Genomic DNA, 14,230 nt, shown 5'->3' on the forward strand with positions numbered 1-14,230 from the left:
CCTCTTATACCCACTGAAGTTTTGGAAAGCCAAGCACATCGTGGCCTCACTGTTCTCCAGGCTGGTGTGGATTCGCTGCACAAATCCACACCAGGGTGGGGATGGGGGTGGAGGACCATGGCCCCCTTGGTAAGGATGAGGACTTCATCCACTGGACGTGGGTTCCTGAGAGGCCGCCTGGGGCCTCGCCCACAGCTGTGACAGAGTTCTGTGGGGTTTTCCGTCCAGACTCCTCATCCTGACTGGGCTCCAATCTTGGAATTTACTTTTAGCCACAGGCCTTGAATACTTGTGTCCTTAGGCGGGAGCTAACTTCTTTTCCATTTGTCCCCCACCTCCTCAATCCCCACCACTTCACCAAACCCTCCTCTGACCCTCGTATCTGTCCCTCCTTTTCACATCAGTGCCCAAGAAGGGTTCTGAGACCTTGGATCAGGCCAAGGTTTGAACAGTTGAGAGTGGCTCAGTGAAATGCAGATACAGCCTCTGGGTGTTAAAGGTGAATTCCAGATAGCAGGCAGGTAGGTCCTTAGAGCCATCCAACCACTTACCCAGGAGAGGGAGCAAAGAGGGTCCCCATATCTAGAATTGGCTACTGTGTATCCACTTTTCCCACGTCCTTCCCCAAGTCTCTCTGCTCCCTCTTCTACAAAAAAAAAGTCACTGCCACAATTGCAAGATAAAGAAATAATCATTTTATCGTGCACCAGACTATTTCATGAGGATGTCACAAAGGCAAGGAGCCTAGTATAAAAGTCGGGGCATGGGGTGGGGCAGCAGCGGGTAGCAGCATCCAGAGCTGGGACTAGTTCAGCCCGAGGCCTCAGAGGACACCTTGCCTTGTGATCAGACTAGTGGGGAGGGCTTCGGGCAGGGCTTGGGCCCTCTGGCCAGCTTCCAGAGTGGGTGACTGTGTCAGTCCTCTGCTGGTTCCTCTTTATTTGGACAATTTGGAGCTGGATGTGTCCAAGGAAGCTCCGTTTTCCTGCAGCCATGGAGCCCTTTGAGGTGCTGGTGGCAGCAGTGGTAGGGCTGGGCAGAAGTTGCTAGAATCTCGTCTGCTTCACTGAGGCGACACCCTTCCAGAGCCACAGGAGGATCAGCTTTGAGGAACCCCCCAGTAGGTGGAAAGGTGAAGCAGACCCTCTGACTTCTCCCCTGGGGCAGTGCCCATCATACCAGCATCCAGCCGGAATCGACTATTCCCCTGCCTCTGGGGACAGGACCTGGGGTGGGGGAGGGGTCTCCACCGCTTCCTTTGTGTGGGTCTGGCCCATGCCAGTGAGGGATAGTGTTTTTCCCTGGCGCTGAGCAGACAGCTGAACAGAGCCCGCCAGAGGAGCAGTGAGCCCAGCTGGGCAGCTAACCGTGGGGATACTCAAATCGGCTCAGCTTTCATCCACATCAGAGCCTGCCTGCCCCAAGATTATCTCTACGTTTGAATGTGAGTCTAGCATCTCACTTGGTTTTGGCCTTCTTCTCAGATGGACACTGAGCGGAGAGCTTGGCTAGGGGCCAAGGGTGTTGACCCTGTCTTCGTGAGGGAGCCAACACCAGGAGGCACAAACCTCAAGGCCCGGAGAAGCGAGTCTAACAGGCTAGAGCCTGTGTTGTGGGTCTGGGGCTTTGAATTCAGATACTGAACCTTGGAGCCAACAGCTGGGAGTCTGAGAACCTGCAACGGGGAATCCTGAACCTCAAGACCTCAAACCAGGAGCAGAAAGCCTCAATGTTGGAGCAGCTTGGAGAGCAGGCTGGGAGTGAGGTCCCCAGGGGCTCAGGAGCCCACCTGAGAAGCAGCTGGGTCAGGCCGAGGCTTGCTGTGTACAAGTCCTGCCCACAGAAGTCTAGGCTGGACTCCTGATGGTCTGACGGGTGCACAGGGCCAGGCCTAGGCCGTGGGGCTGGCTCTGGGGGTGCTGCTTAAGGCCCTGCGGTACCTGGGGGCAGGGGTGCCTCCGTGTTGAGACCTCGCTTTGTCGGCCTGGCTGCTGGCCCCCGCTTCCCTCTGAGCCGGCTCTGCCCTCCCTGGGGAACCACATGGGCTCCAGCTCGGCCTGTGGTCTGCGGCTCCCGCTGCTGGAGTCCCGTCCCTGAGGCTCTGACCCAAGGGGGCCCTACAGTCTCTGGGACTTTGGGAACAGGCTCCCAGGAGGAGGCTTGGCTGGAGGGCTCTTTTTGCTCTGTGTCAGCACCTACGGGTCCTAGACCCAGGAGCTTTGCCCTTTGTCCTGTGAAACGAGCACAAGTGTGCGTCCCTGTCTGGTTGGCCTCCCAGGACTGCCGCGGTCATCCAGTGAGACGGCCCAGGACAGGGCCTAGGACAGTGTTTGCTCAACAGATGTGGTTGAGAGAGTGAAATGGAAGTTGGGTGCGGGCTTTTGCACATTGCCCTTCCCGTGTATGACATTAATGTTCTCAGTTTCATGGAGGAGCAGCCCCGTGAAGAGTCACCGTGAAGGCCGAGCTGGGGTCTCTGATCCAGGCTGCAGCCGCATTCCTGCCTGGGAGGGACTGGGAACTGGGGGGAAGGGGGGCGTCGCCCTCTCTGAGGGTCGGGGTGCTGCAGCCTGCACTGGTCCTGGCCTTATCTGCTGCTCTTGCCTAGAGGGTCCTGCAGAGATTGAACCGCCGGCTGCCCATGGAGACCTGGTATGTCTACCCACTCCTTTTCCAGGGGGCTTGAAAGATGATGAGGCCGAAGCTGCCAGGGGCCACCGCGTAAGTATGGGGGTGCGGCTGCCATCAAGACGGCACTGTTCCCTTGCCACCCCTCTCCCTGGACTGCAGGGTCAGTTGGCACGGGTGGCTGGGACACTCTTTGTTACCCACCTGAAGTCCGCAAGTAGAAAAACGGGTACAGATAACAAGTGAGTGGTCAGCAGTGGCCACATGTGGACAGCCGGAGGCGCGAGCAAAGTCCCTTTGGTCAGTGGCAGCCACAAAGGCCCCAGCTTCAGGGTGGCCCCAGGGTTGGTGCCCTTGGGGCCGCCCGCCTTCGGGCAATAAATAACACAAGGGACCCAAAAACCAAACCAAAACAAAAAATAACAACCAGTATCTTTTGGGGCGGTGGTGGCTGGCGGCGGGGGGACTGTTTAAATTATCGGCCTTCCCCGGGGCCACGAGGCGGTCGCTGGGCGCTGGGCCGGGCGGCGGTCACCGGCACGTGTGCAGCTCCACCAGCCGCTGGCACTGCCGGCATTTGACAAAGCAGCACCAGTGGAACTTGCAGCTGCAGCGCTCGGCCAGCTCCACCTGCGCCGTGTGGAAGCCACGGCCGCAGCACAGCAGCTCGCAGCCGTCGATGGCCTTGGACGTCTTGTTGCACGTGCGGCCCCGCGTGCCCAACACGCCGCTGCGCACGTCCTGCTCGCAGAAGTCCGGGCTGGGTTCCAGGTACACCAGGTCCTCATCCGTGTGCGGCTTGAACTGCGCGTTGCGCGGCACCAGGGCCCTGGAGGAGCCCACGCGGCGGGGCTCCACCTCCGTGGCGCCGTCAAACTTCTCCTTCAGGGCGTGGCCCACCTGGCGGAAGGGCGGCACGGCTCGCCAGCACGTCTTTACCTCGCAGGAGCCCGACACCCCGTGGCACTTGCACTCCACCCGCATGTGTGTCAGGATAGCCTGCGGGGGAGCGGGAGGGGAGAGGGACTGTCAGGAGCTGTCGGGGGGTGGGCTGGGGGCGGAGCTGGGGAGGGGCCGCCGGGGTTGGGGGTGGACCGCGGAAGGGGGCAGGCGAGGTTGGGATGCCGCAGGATGGGAGAAAGGGTGGAGCTTCCTCGGTCTTAAGCCCTTTCTGTATGCCACAGGAGCTGCTCAGCTATGTGGGGAACAGTCCAAGATACTGTCCTTGGCGTCGGGGCCGCACGGGGTTGATGGAGGAGGGACCTTTCAAAGGGCAGTGTCATTGGAAACAGTGACAGCTGGTGTGGGGGGAAGGACAGGCTGCGTTGCACCTGCTACTCAAGGACCCTTGAGGAGTGGGTACTGAGACGGCAGACGGTGTCACAGTCAAGGCCACGGTCCTGGCAGGGACGCAGAGCAAGGGGTGGGTGGTGTGTGTGTGATGGAGGGATGGAGACACACCTGTGTGCACATACGCGTGTGGATGGCCATGCACAGCTCCGTGAGGCCCGCTCACCGGTCTGCCCTCTCGGCGCGCCCCCCGCCCCACAGGAAGGGCCTGGCAGGGAGTGTCTGGGGCCATTGCCGAGCCTGCCCTTTCCCGGCGGGGATGGGGGCCCACGCTACCTTCCTGCCAGCCTCGTTGTTGTGGAGGTTCATGAGGGCCCGGCTGGACGAGGCCCCCTTGCTCCTCTCGCGGACGTCCACGAATGACTGGGAGAAGGCCACCCCATAGGCGATGTTATCTGAGCATCCTGACCACTGGAAGCCTGGGTGGGTGGCGGGTGGGGGGTACCCGAGACCACGGGTGAGTGAGGGCCTGGCCCAGGCGCCCCACCCACGCACCCCTGGCCACCCACTCATGCCCTCCCCAGCGCCCCCACTCACCCTGCGGGCTGACCCCGTGCACGGTCCGGTCACAGCCGCACTTCTCCAGCTCCCCGCTGCTGCACGCCCGCGTCACTGCAAAGGCCACACCTGCCGAAGAGATGGCGTACACGAAGGCCGCCTCCCGAGTCCCTGTGGGAGGCAGAGGTGGGCAGGGCTGGGTCCCAGCGCTTCTCCCCCTCGGCACCCTCCTTTATGGGGGGGTAGATGGTACCTTCCTGGACGATGGCGGCCAGGGAGAGAGACAGTGAAGCAGCGACTCTGTGGAGCCATGAGTCATGCTGAGCTGACAGTCTCAGCACACCAACGACGGGACACAGTGACACCCGCCAGGCACTGCTCTGTGGTCTTCACACATGCCAGGCATTTGTCCGCCCCACACCCGTCAGGTAAGTACAACTGTCACCCCCATTTTCAGAGAGATGAGCCAACTCGTCCCAGGCCACGCGGCTCCTGGTTGAGTGGTGCCGGTCCAGCTTCAGTGCTCTGAGCTCCCCCCAGATCCTGCTCTCACGGCCTCTCCGGGAGATGATGATGCTAGCGTCCTTTTGTGAGCGACAAGGCAGGCAGGGAGAGGTGCATTAACGTACCGAGACTGCAGGAGTCCCAGGCAGGCCCTGTCCTCCTGGCTCTTCTTGCCTCTTCTAAAGTCTCCGAGGGGGTCCCCCGCCCTGTGAAGCTGCCCTAGCCCCTCCCGCTGAGGCTGGGCCCATTTCTGAGACCACCTTGGTTGCTTAGACCTTTCAGGGTAAATGGCAGTGGCGATGGCCCCACCGCTTACCGGGTAGGACCACTGCCGGCGAGGGGGCGCCCTCTACCTCCGGAGAGCTGACCATCTCACAGGCGGCCAGCGCGGGTTTGGGGAGGGGAAGTGGGTCCCAGTCGCCGGTCAGGAAGTGCCAGAACCAGGACCCAAGCCCCGGTCAGTACGCCTCTGCTCCCCATCTCTTCCCTTCCGCCCCCTGACTTCTTGGTGGTTCTATTTTGGTGTCTGCCTGGTCTCTCGCCTGAATGGGTGTTTTTATCCTCCTAGGAACTGTGCCTCAGGGGGTGTAGCTGCTGTGTAGGCTCTTTCTGGGGGTGTGGGTGGTGGGAGGGGGGTGTATTTGTGTGTGTGTGTGTGTGTCTGTGTGTGTGGTGCGTGTGTGCACGGCTGGCTGGGTGTGTGACTGGACAGGCCCTGCACCTCTCCTGGGCCCTGTGAGGGCCTCTGTGTGCCCGTGACTGTCCCTCTGTCTCTTGCTGGAGTGTCCGTGTCCGCAGGAGTGGAGGGGGCAGGCTTTGGCCTCGCGGTTGGCAATTACCTCTGCGACACCCAGGCCTGTGCTCCCGGCTGCCCCGGGAGCAGTCGCCGTGGTCAGGCGGAAACAATCACCTCCTGTGTGCCCGCGTCTGTGGGCAGGGGTGAGGGGCAGCCCTGGCCCCCGTGGCTCAAGACGCCCTGTTCTCAGTCCGGCCCTCGAGTGAGGGATCCTGCCCGCCGCCCACTCCCCATGGCCTGTCCTTTACCGTGGTCTGGCCACTCTGGGCCGGCATGAGGGGGCTTGGCCAGAGCCACGGGGGCCTTGACAGCCTGAGACGGAATCCTCTCCAAGTTAATCGAGGTTAATAGCAGGATCATGTTGGTTGGTTTTGTGCTGTGGCCGCCCAAAGAGAGACGACTTTAGTTTCTGGTATTTCTGGTATTTCCAGGCCTGAACCAGCACAAATCTTTGCCCCAAAGACCAAGGGGGAAGGGACGACAGGAGATAGGGTAGAAGGGACTGGCAGGGTGGCCCCAGCTCCTGGCCAGGCACGGTCCTGGCTCCTCCGCTTCTCTGGGCCCTCAGGCAGCCCCCAGCCCGCCCCAAGCTCTGGGCCTACCTCCTCCCCTGTGTGCTAGTCGCCTTGGGTGCAGGGCGCCCCGTGAGGTGCTCAGGGAGACCCCCGCCTCATCCCCAACCAACACCCGTCTGCCAGAACTTCAGGCCCCCTTGTTCTGGCCTCGGGAGCAAGGGCACTATGGTTCTCTCTGCCTGGGTGGAATGAAGAGGTTCTGGAATGAAGATAATAGCGTGAGCTGAAGCTTAGAGAGAGCTCAGTCTGTGCGTGCAGTGTCTGAACACAACATCCCTATGAAGTAGAGACTTTTACTCCCCATTTTACAGATGAGGTAACTGAGGCACCGAAGGGTGAAGCGACTGGCCCAAGGACACCCAGCCAGAAAGCAGGGGAGGCAGAATTCAGACTCGGTCAGCCTGGCTCCAGCATTTCAACCTTGACATGGTCCTGCCCCCTGGGGCCCTGAGTCCCCAGGAATAAGCAGCCCATCTCTTCTCACCTCCGTGTACGAAGCCCTGAGCTGTGGGACCTGTCCAGTTCCTTTTATGGGTTCTTTCTGGGGGGATGGTGAGCAGTGCTCAGCACAGGAGTACCCCACCCCGCCCCCGCCCCCAGGCCTGGAGAATGTGACCAAGCCCCTGTGTCCTGAGAGCTGATGGCAGCAGCGGCCGCCTTTTCTGAGCAGTCCTGAGTCCCCGTCCCTTGACTCCAGCGCTGTGGCTCCTCCCAACTTCTCCCCTGTGTCCTGGCTGGAGCCTTGCTCACCAGTGGGACACCGGGCAGAGACCGCTGAGACCCAGAAAAAGGACTGCGGTGCAGCGGTGAGGGCTGTGGAGGGGAGTTCCCCAGCAGCCTGGTAGATAACTGCTCCCTGGTCTGAGGGTTAGCGCGTGCCAGCTGCAGGGGAGGACAGTCCTGGCTTTGTCCTCCAGCGAGGGGAATGCAGAGCTCTCGAGAGCGCTAGCAGCTGCTCGCAGCTCCTGCCGTTTCCATAGCGCGGTTTGCTCCATTCCACATCCAGCCCCTTCCTGCTCTTTCCTGTACCTCCTTCCCTGGCTCCAAGGGTCTAAATCCTGAGCGTCCTCTGGGTCCCACCTCACTGCCCTCTTTTCCAAGGTGCGAAGGCTGCCTGCAGCTGGGAAGTTCAGAGTTGTCCTCGGGATCCAGGGATAACTACCCTTTCTGAGGGCCTCCCACATGCCAGGGCCTGTCCCTGTGCTCATGATGACCTGAGCCACCCAGCTCTCTCCAGCTCTGCCCCTGGAGGGAAAAGTGAGGCTGGGTGGCTGTCTGGGGTCCCTCAGCCAGTGGACAAGCAGGAACCGGGGCCTGTGCTGTCCCGAGCACATCACACGCACTGTTTCCCCAGATGTTGGAAGGAAGGGCGTTTGAGCAGGAGGGAGGGTTTGGAAGAGAGGCTGAGTTGGGCTGGAAAGGAGACCGCGGGCACGGGGATGCCCCGGGGCACCAGGCAGGTGTCCTGGTGGCACTGGCATTCCGAGCATAACTCACGTTTCCAAAGCGGGCCCAGCGGGAGTCCTGGGAGGAGGGGCAGGACAGCCTGGCCTCTGAGAGAGTCCTGACCTTGGTTTCTCCCCACCCCTGCCCCTCGCCTGCCTGTCCAATTTCCTTTGCTATCTTGTCGGCAAAAGCTGTTTGTTTGTTTGTTTTCCTTGAAACCTCCTCCAGGAAGCCTCTTTGGATTTACAACACAATGTGGGACAGGGAAGGAGTGAAGGCGCTGGAGCTGGACAAAGCCGTGTTGTGCCCTTTTCCAGTTCTAACGTGGGGAAGATAATGCTGCCCCAGGAGGCCAGGCCCTGACACTTCCTCCCACCCACCATCACGGATTCCCGGGACCCTGGGTGCCCTCGCTGGCTGGCTGTCCACTCTGTTTCATCTTCTAAGCGTCTTGTGTGGCTTGTCTGCAGCCAGACGGGAAGCTCCAGGGGCCATGCTGTCCCTCACCTCCTCCCAGGACAGAGCTGGCAGTGACAGGCCTTTCCCAGCTCCCTGGAAATGGAAAGGGGTTATCGGGAGGAGCGTGGATGCTCAGCCAGGCAGGCCTGAAGTCTCATCCCGGCTTGGTCACTTCCTAGATGTGAGATGTGAGATTTTGGTTTTCGTGTCCAAAGAACAGGGCTGACATCGTCCTGACCTCTTCAGGTGGGTCTGGAAATCTACTGACGTCAAACACAGGAAATGCTTAGTCACTGGCCGAGAGTAGGAGCTTGAGACAATAACTACCGTGAATGTTTCTGCTGGGTGAAAGCAATGCCATTTTATTCATTCCCTAACAAATATTGGGAGGGCAGTCACACCCTGAGGGCCGCTTGTCCGCATATTGGCCATTGGGCCAAAAGCTTCCTTAGGGTGGAGGCACCTCCTCCTTCACCAGACAGTTACCTGCTGTGAGCCAGGCCCTGTGCCAGCGCCAGGGAGGCGCAGAGGAACCTGTCCTCAAGGAATCCCGAATGTGGAATGTCTCCGGGGTGCCCCCTCCCTAGGCCTCCTGTGACTTATCTGATGGCACCAAATGCTGTCTCGAGAGGTCCCCTTCTCTGGTCCAACGTGATGTCAACACCGAGGAGAGGTGAGAGCACAGGTGTCAGTGAGTCGCAGCCCAGAGAAGCGTCTGCTCCCACCTCCAGCCTGATGCTGCCGCCAGGAAGCGGCACCGGGACTGCCCTGGTGGTCCCGTGGCTAAGACTCTGAGCTCCCCATGCAGGGAGCGTGGGTTTGACCCCTGGTCAGGGAACTAGATCCCACATGATGCAGCTAAGACCCAGCACAGCCAAATAAATATTTAAAAAAAAAAAAAAAAAAGAGGCCCTGATGTTTGAACTCGGGGACTAGAAAGAGAGCCTGGGCTGAATCTTCACTTGGCTGCGACTTATCACCTGTCCTGTCCAGGTAGCAGCCAGGGCCTGACAGGGCCTCAGAGCTCAGGGAGTCTGCTCTCTCGGGACCGGGGTGCGGTGGAGCTCACAGAGCAGGGTGTGAAGAGACAGGGGGGTCCCCGGCATCCTCCACAGAGGAAGGAGCCGGGAGCCAAGGAGTTGGCGTCTTCCCCACCTTTCCGCATCCTGCTCGGGCTAGCCCCGCTCGGAGACCCCCGCCCATCCTGTTCAGGGTAACCCTGAACTTTCACTGGACCGCACGGCCTTTCCTTCCCTGCTCAAGCCCTGGTCATTCGTCATTCCTTCCACAAATGTTTATCAGTTACATGCGCAGATGCTGCCCCAGGCGCAGGGATCCAGCAGTGACCAGACCGCACAGAGGCCATCCCACATCTGGCCCCGAATGCCTGCCCCGCCAAGAACCTCCGCCTGCCCCATTCCTGCTGCCCCCCACCGCCTGCCAACTTCACCAAACTTCTGGCATAGTCTCAGCCCAGAGCACATGGCTTGGCCCTGACTTACACACTGTCTTCATGGGTCACCATCTGTCTTGCCTCTGTAGGCCAGGAGCAGAGGGGGTCCACTGCCCAGGGGTGGAGGGGGTGCAGGATTAGAGCCACGCTGCCTCGGGCAGCGCTGGCGGTAAGAGAGCCTTCCCTGCCCCTGGGAGTCATTCAGGCATTTGGAGACATCATCTCTGAATCCTGACGGGGGGGCAAGGATTGCCCCCTAGCTGCCTTTCCAAGGGATATGCCGCTGAAGCTTGGACAGGGGATGGACTTTGCCCAGGGTCTCCTGCCTGCATCAGGTCTGGTTCTGGGTGGGTTACACCCTCTGCCTGCTGCACCACTTTTCTCAGCTATGACGTGGGAATAATACTACATGCTTGCAGTTGTCGTGAGGGTGGTTGGATGTAAGGCAGTGCCCTCCACAAATGGGGCTCTTTTCTCCTCCAAGAATGGCCTGGCTCTTGGAGGGATCTGTGACCTATTACCTTTCCAGGTCTGAGGTCATGACCCCAGCCAGGCAGCTCATGAATCTGGGAACCGGCCAAGCCCCCTGACCCCAAAGCCTGGGAGCTGCGAGAGAGGCCTGCCCAGGCCAGTTGCTGCCCCAAATCTCAGCATCTGATGACGACGGGTGGCTTTTCTGGGGCAGAGGTCCACCCTAGATGGTGACGCCCTACGAGTGAGCGCAGGGGAGGGGCCCACTGGCAGGTGAGGACGCCGAGGCTCAGAGGGCCGTCCCTCCCCAAGGCCACACTGCCCACGCTCTTTCCCCAGCGTCTCAGCCACCCTGGGAGGGACGAGTCCCTTCTCTTGTTCAGTGGGGATAGAGTAAGGCTTTCCCAGGGGGCATTTTACTAGGGAAGAAAACGGAAAATGCAACAGTGATGAGATGGACGGGTGGGAAGAGCTCAGACTCCTCCAAAACATGATGGCCCTGGCCTGGTGTGGCTGCCCGGTGTGATGCCCTGGTGTGGCTGCCCGGTGTGATGGCCTGGTGTGGCTGCCCGGTGTGATGGCCTGTGATGACCTGGTGTGGCTGCCCGGTGTGATGGCCTGGTGTGATGGCCTGGTGTGGCTGCCCTGGTGTGATGGCCTGGTGTGGCTGCCTGGTGTGATGGCCCGGTATGATGACCTGGTATGGCTGCCTGGTGTGATGCTCTGGTGTGGCTGCCTGGTGAGTGCCCGCCCTGACTCAGCCCCAAGGAGACTGGACGCTTGACCGAGTCACCTGGACTTTTAGTCCCGAGCAGGTTCCAGCCAAACCTGGTCGGAGTCTCGGCGTCTCCCTGAGCTTGCTTGGGAGGGCTGGGCCCCCTCCCTGGTTCCTGGCACAGACACAGGCGAGGAAAGCACTTCTCAGCAGGGTCCCTCACCGGCCTCAGGCTGCACCGATCCGCGCCTCCCCTCCTCTGCCCCTTGAGTCTGTGCCCTGACTTGCTCTCTGCCATTGGATGGCATCCATCGACTGTATCCTCCATGCCAGGCTCGGCCGTGTGCTGGGAAGCCGGTAAATGAGACATCTGTCTTGCCTTGAAAGAGTTCACGGTTTAGGGATGGGGGTGGGGGTGGGGTGGGGGAGAAGGCCAGCACAGGTCAGTGTGAAAGGTGTACTGAGAGCCATGTGGGCACACGAGGTTGAGACAAGAGTGTGTGTGTGTGTGCGTGCGTGTGTGTGTGCGTGCGTGTGTGTGTATTAAGGGAGTGAGAGAGTGAGAGAGAAATTGATGAGTCAAGTGGGTTAAAATGTAAATAGCTGGTGAATCTAGGTAAAGAGCCTATGGCAATTCTTCATAGGAAAAATAGAACTCATACATTCAGAGAACAAATTGGTGGTGCAGAGGCAGAAGCAGGGGTGGAGGTGGGCAAAACGGGTGAAGGGGGTCCAAAAGTACCAACTTCTAGTTATAACAATAAATGCATCGTGAGGACGTGATGTCCAGTGTGGTGACTATAGATAGTAATGCTGTACTTCACGTTTAAAAGTGGATAAGAAAGGAGATCTTAGAGGTTCTCACCACAAGAAGAAAATGTCTACATCTGTGTAGTGATGGATGTTAACTAGACTTTCTGTAGTGATCACTTTATAATATATACACGTTATTGAATCATTATATTATACCCTGAAACTAACATAATGCATGTCAATTATTCCTCAGTTTAAAAAAAATAGGAAGATGAAAGCTGACTGAATAAACCCATCACGTAGAAACCTTTTTATAAAGAGTACATGGTGGGGCTTCCCTGGTGGTCCAGTGATTAAGACTCAAGGGTCGTGGGTTCGATCCTTGATTGGAGAGCTAAGATCCCACATGCCTCAGGGCAGCCCAAGATCCAAAACAGAAGCAATATGGTAACAAATTCAATGAAGACTTAAAAAATGGCCCATGTCAGAAAAAAGTCGTTAAAAAAAAAGAAAAGTGTATGAGAATTCCTTGTACTATTGTTGCAAATTTTCTCTAAGTTCGAAATTATATAAAAAAACAATTACCAAAAAAGGGGGAAAAAAACCCCCAGCATGAACAAAGAGCTCTGGAGCCCTGAGGAACAAAGCAAGCCCCCTGCCTGCAGAAGCTGAGAAGACTGGAGGAGGGGGAAAGAGAAAGACTGGCGGAGAAGGAGGGCTGGGTGCCTGGGTGGAGGAAACAGCACGTGCAAAGGCACGGGGGTATGAGAGTGCCTGGCGTGTGAGACCCTGCCCATCTATTCACCAACCCACCTGAAACCCAGAACACCTGTTGTGTGCCAGGGGCCTCCCAGGCCCAGGGTCTGCTGCTGAGCCTAGGATCTGGGCCTCAGCAGACAGACAGACACCCTGGTCCCGGGAGGGCCTCGGCTCCCCAGCTGCACCCTGGGGCTCTGCTGCTTCCACGAAGCAGCAACTTTTAGCTGGGCCAAGCACGATCGTGCCTTCTTTGGCCATTGCCAGCTCTCGGGAGAAAGGCTTCCAAATTTCTATCGCAGTCGGTTTCCAACAACATCTAAATGGTTTGCCACAAGCCCGGCAGCCCCAGCCTTCCAGGATCACAGGTGCCAAGACAAAGGTTGGCCCAGGATCGCCCTCCTGCTGCCCGGGCACATCACAGGGCCCGTGGACAGTCGGTGGCCTGGAGTGTCAGTTTCACGCTCAGGAAGTAGTAGAAGAGGAAGCTGGTTCACAGCGCGCCCTGGAGGACAGCAGCTTGACCTGGTGCCCTCCTGGGGAGCCTTCCAGTTGCCTGGAGTGTCCTCTATGCCCTGGCCCACCTTCCTCTGGCTTGAAGGCCTTCTCATACTCCTGGTGTCAGCTGAGGGCCCACCTCCTCGGGGAAGCTTTCCCCCTGAGCACCTGCCCTGGCTGGGGCAAGGTCCACCCTGGGCTCCTGAGGCTCCCGTGTCCCCTCACCGTGGGTAAGACAGAATACTCCCTGGAGCTGGACCTTGTGGGCTCAAGGCCTGGCTCAGCCGCTTTTAGTTCTGTGACCGTAAGCAAGTGACTTAGTCTCTGGGTGCTGCAGTTTCTTCATTTGCAAGATGGAAGCCTATCTCAAGGGGCCAGATGAGTTTGTATCACTTAAAACACTTCAACAGTTTGGTCCCTTGCCGGTGCTATGGGTGTGACGGCCACTGCCCCAGCTGGACTGTCAGCATTGACCTTGACCTTGAGCCTGGGAGGACAGGATCCAGGTGGTGGTCTTCCCCGGGTCTCCGAGCCGGGCATGGTCAGGTTCCCAATAGGGTTTGTCAAAGGTACGGACAAAGGAGGAGGTCTTGCCTACCGCAGGCTGAGAGCTAAGGTAAGAACAGGGTGGGCTGGAGGGCTGGAGGCCCCGGATCTGATTTCTGATTCTGCTGTTCACCCTCTGAGGAGCTCCAGGCAGCTCCATTCTTTCCCCTGCCCGAGTCTTGGATTCTGAGTGAAACAGGATGATGACCCCAGGACTGAAGATGCTGCCGGGGATATTGCACTACAGTGTCAGTGAATGAAGGCCCTCCTGCCTCCAACCCCCGCCTCCGCTGCGTCCTGCTCACTCCCGGGCCTCCTGTGATGAGTGATGGACCAGTCAAGCCACTCCTAAGCACATGACTCCCCTTCCCGCCCCGCGAGGAGACGGCACCCCCACGCGCCCCGCCCTCACCTTGCGTCACCACCTTGCCGAAGACCGGCAGCGAGTCGAGCGTGGAGCAGTTCCAGCGCCGGTTCCGGAACTGGTACTGGCACTCCTCGATGGCGAGCTGGGCGCCGCGGCGCACCGAGTCCATCACCTCCAGGTTCCGCTTGCACATCTGTACCTGCCTCTGGATCAGGCCCTTGAGCTTCTCGCAGGTCTCCTCCTCGGAGATGCTTCCCACCGACGACAGCTTGGCCAGGTACCTGGGGAGAGCGGGGTTGGGTGGGGGTGGGACGCCAGGCAGAGCGCCTCCCCTCCTCCTTCCACGCCCAGGCGGAGGCCCCCCGCCATGTCCAGGGCTCTGGGAGCCAGGTGTCCCAGCGATGAGGCCCTGGCT

At 59.3% G+C, this 14,230-nt stretch overlaps 1 protein-coding gene across 4 annotated transcripts in view; it reads right to left on the minus strand.

The window, feature by feature from the left end:
• Positions 1 to 680: 680 nt before the first annotated feature.
• Positions 681 to 14,230, minus strand: part of WNT4 (Wnt family member 4) — a 29,224-nt gene continuing 15,674 nt past the window's right edge. For 2 of the 4 annotated variants that reach the window (XM_070382793.1, XM_070382786.1), the window contains exons 2-5: positions 13,861 to 14,096; positions 4,516 to 4,647; positions 4,255 to 4,397; positions 681 to 3,627 (exon numbers count right to left, since the gene is read on the minus strand). In XM_070382793.1, the coding sequence (XP_070238894.1) occupies positions 3,160 to 3,627; positions 4,255 to 4,397; positions 4,516 to 4,647; positions 13,861 to 14,008 (891 nt within the window). In that variant the 5' untranslated portion in view covers positions 14,009 to 14,096 and the 3' untranslated portion in view covers positions 681 to 3,159. The remainder of the gene's footprint in view (positions 3,628 to 4,254; positions 4,398 to 4,515; positions 4,648 to 13,860; positions 14,097 to 14,230) is intronic. The other 2 variants (XM_070382791.1, XM_070382788.1) reach the window with 2 other exon arrangements.

This window comes from Bos mutus, chromosome 2 (assembly GCF_027580195.1).
Source record: "Bos mutus isolate GX-2022 chromosome 2, NWIPB_WYAK_1.1, whole genome shotgun sequence".
Taxonomy (NCBI): domain Eukaryota; kingdom Metazoa; phylum Chordata; class Mammalia; order Artiodactyla; family Bovidae; genus Bos; species Bos mutus.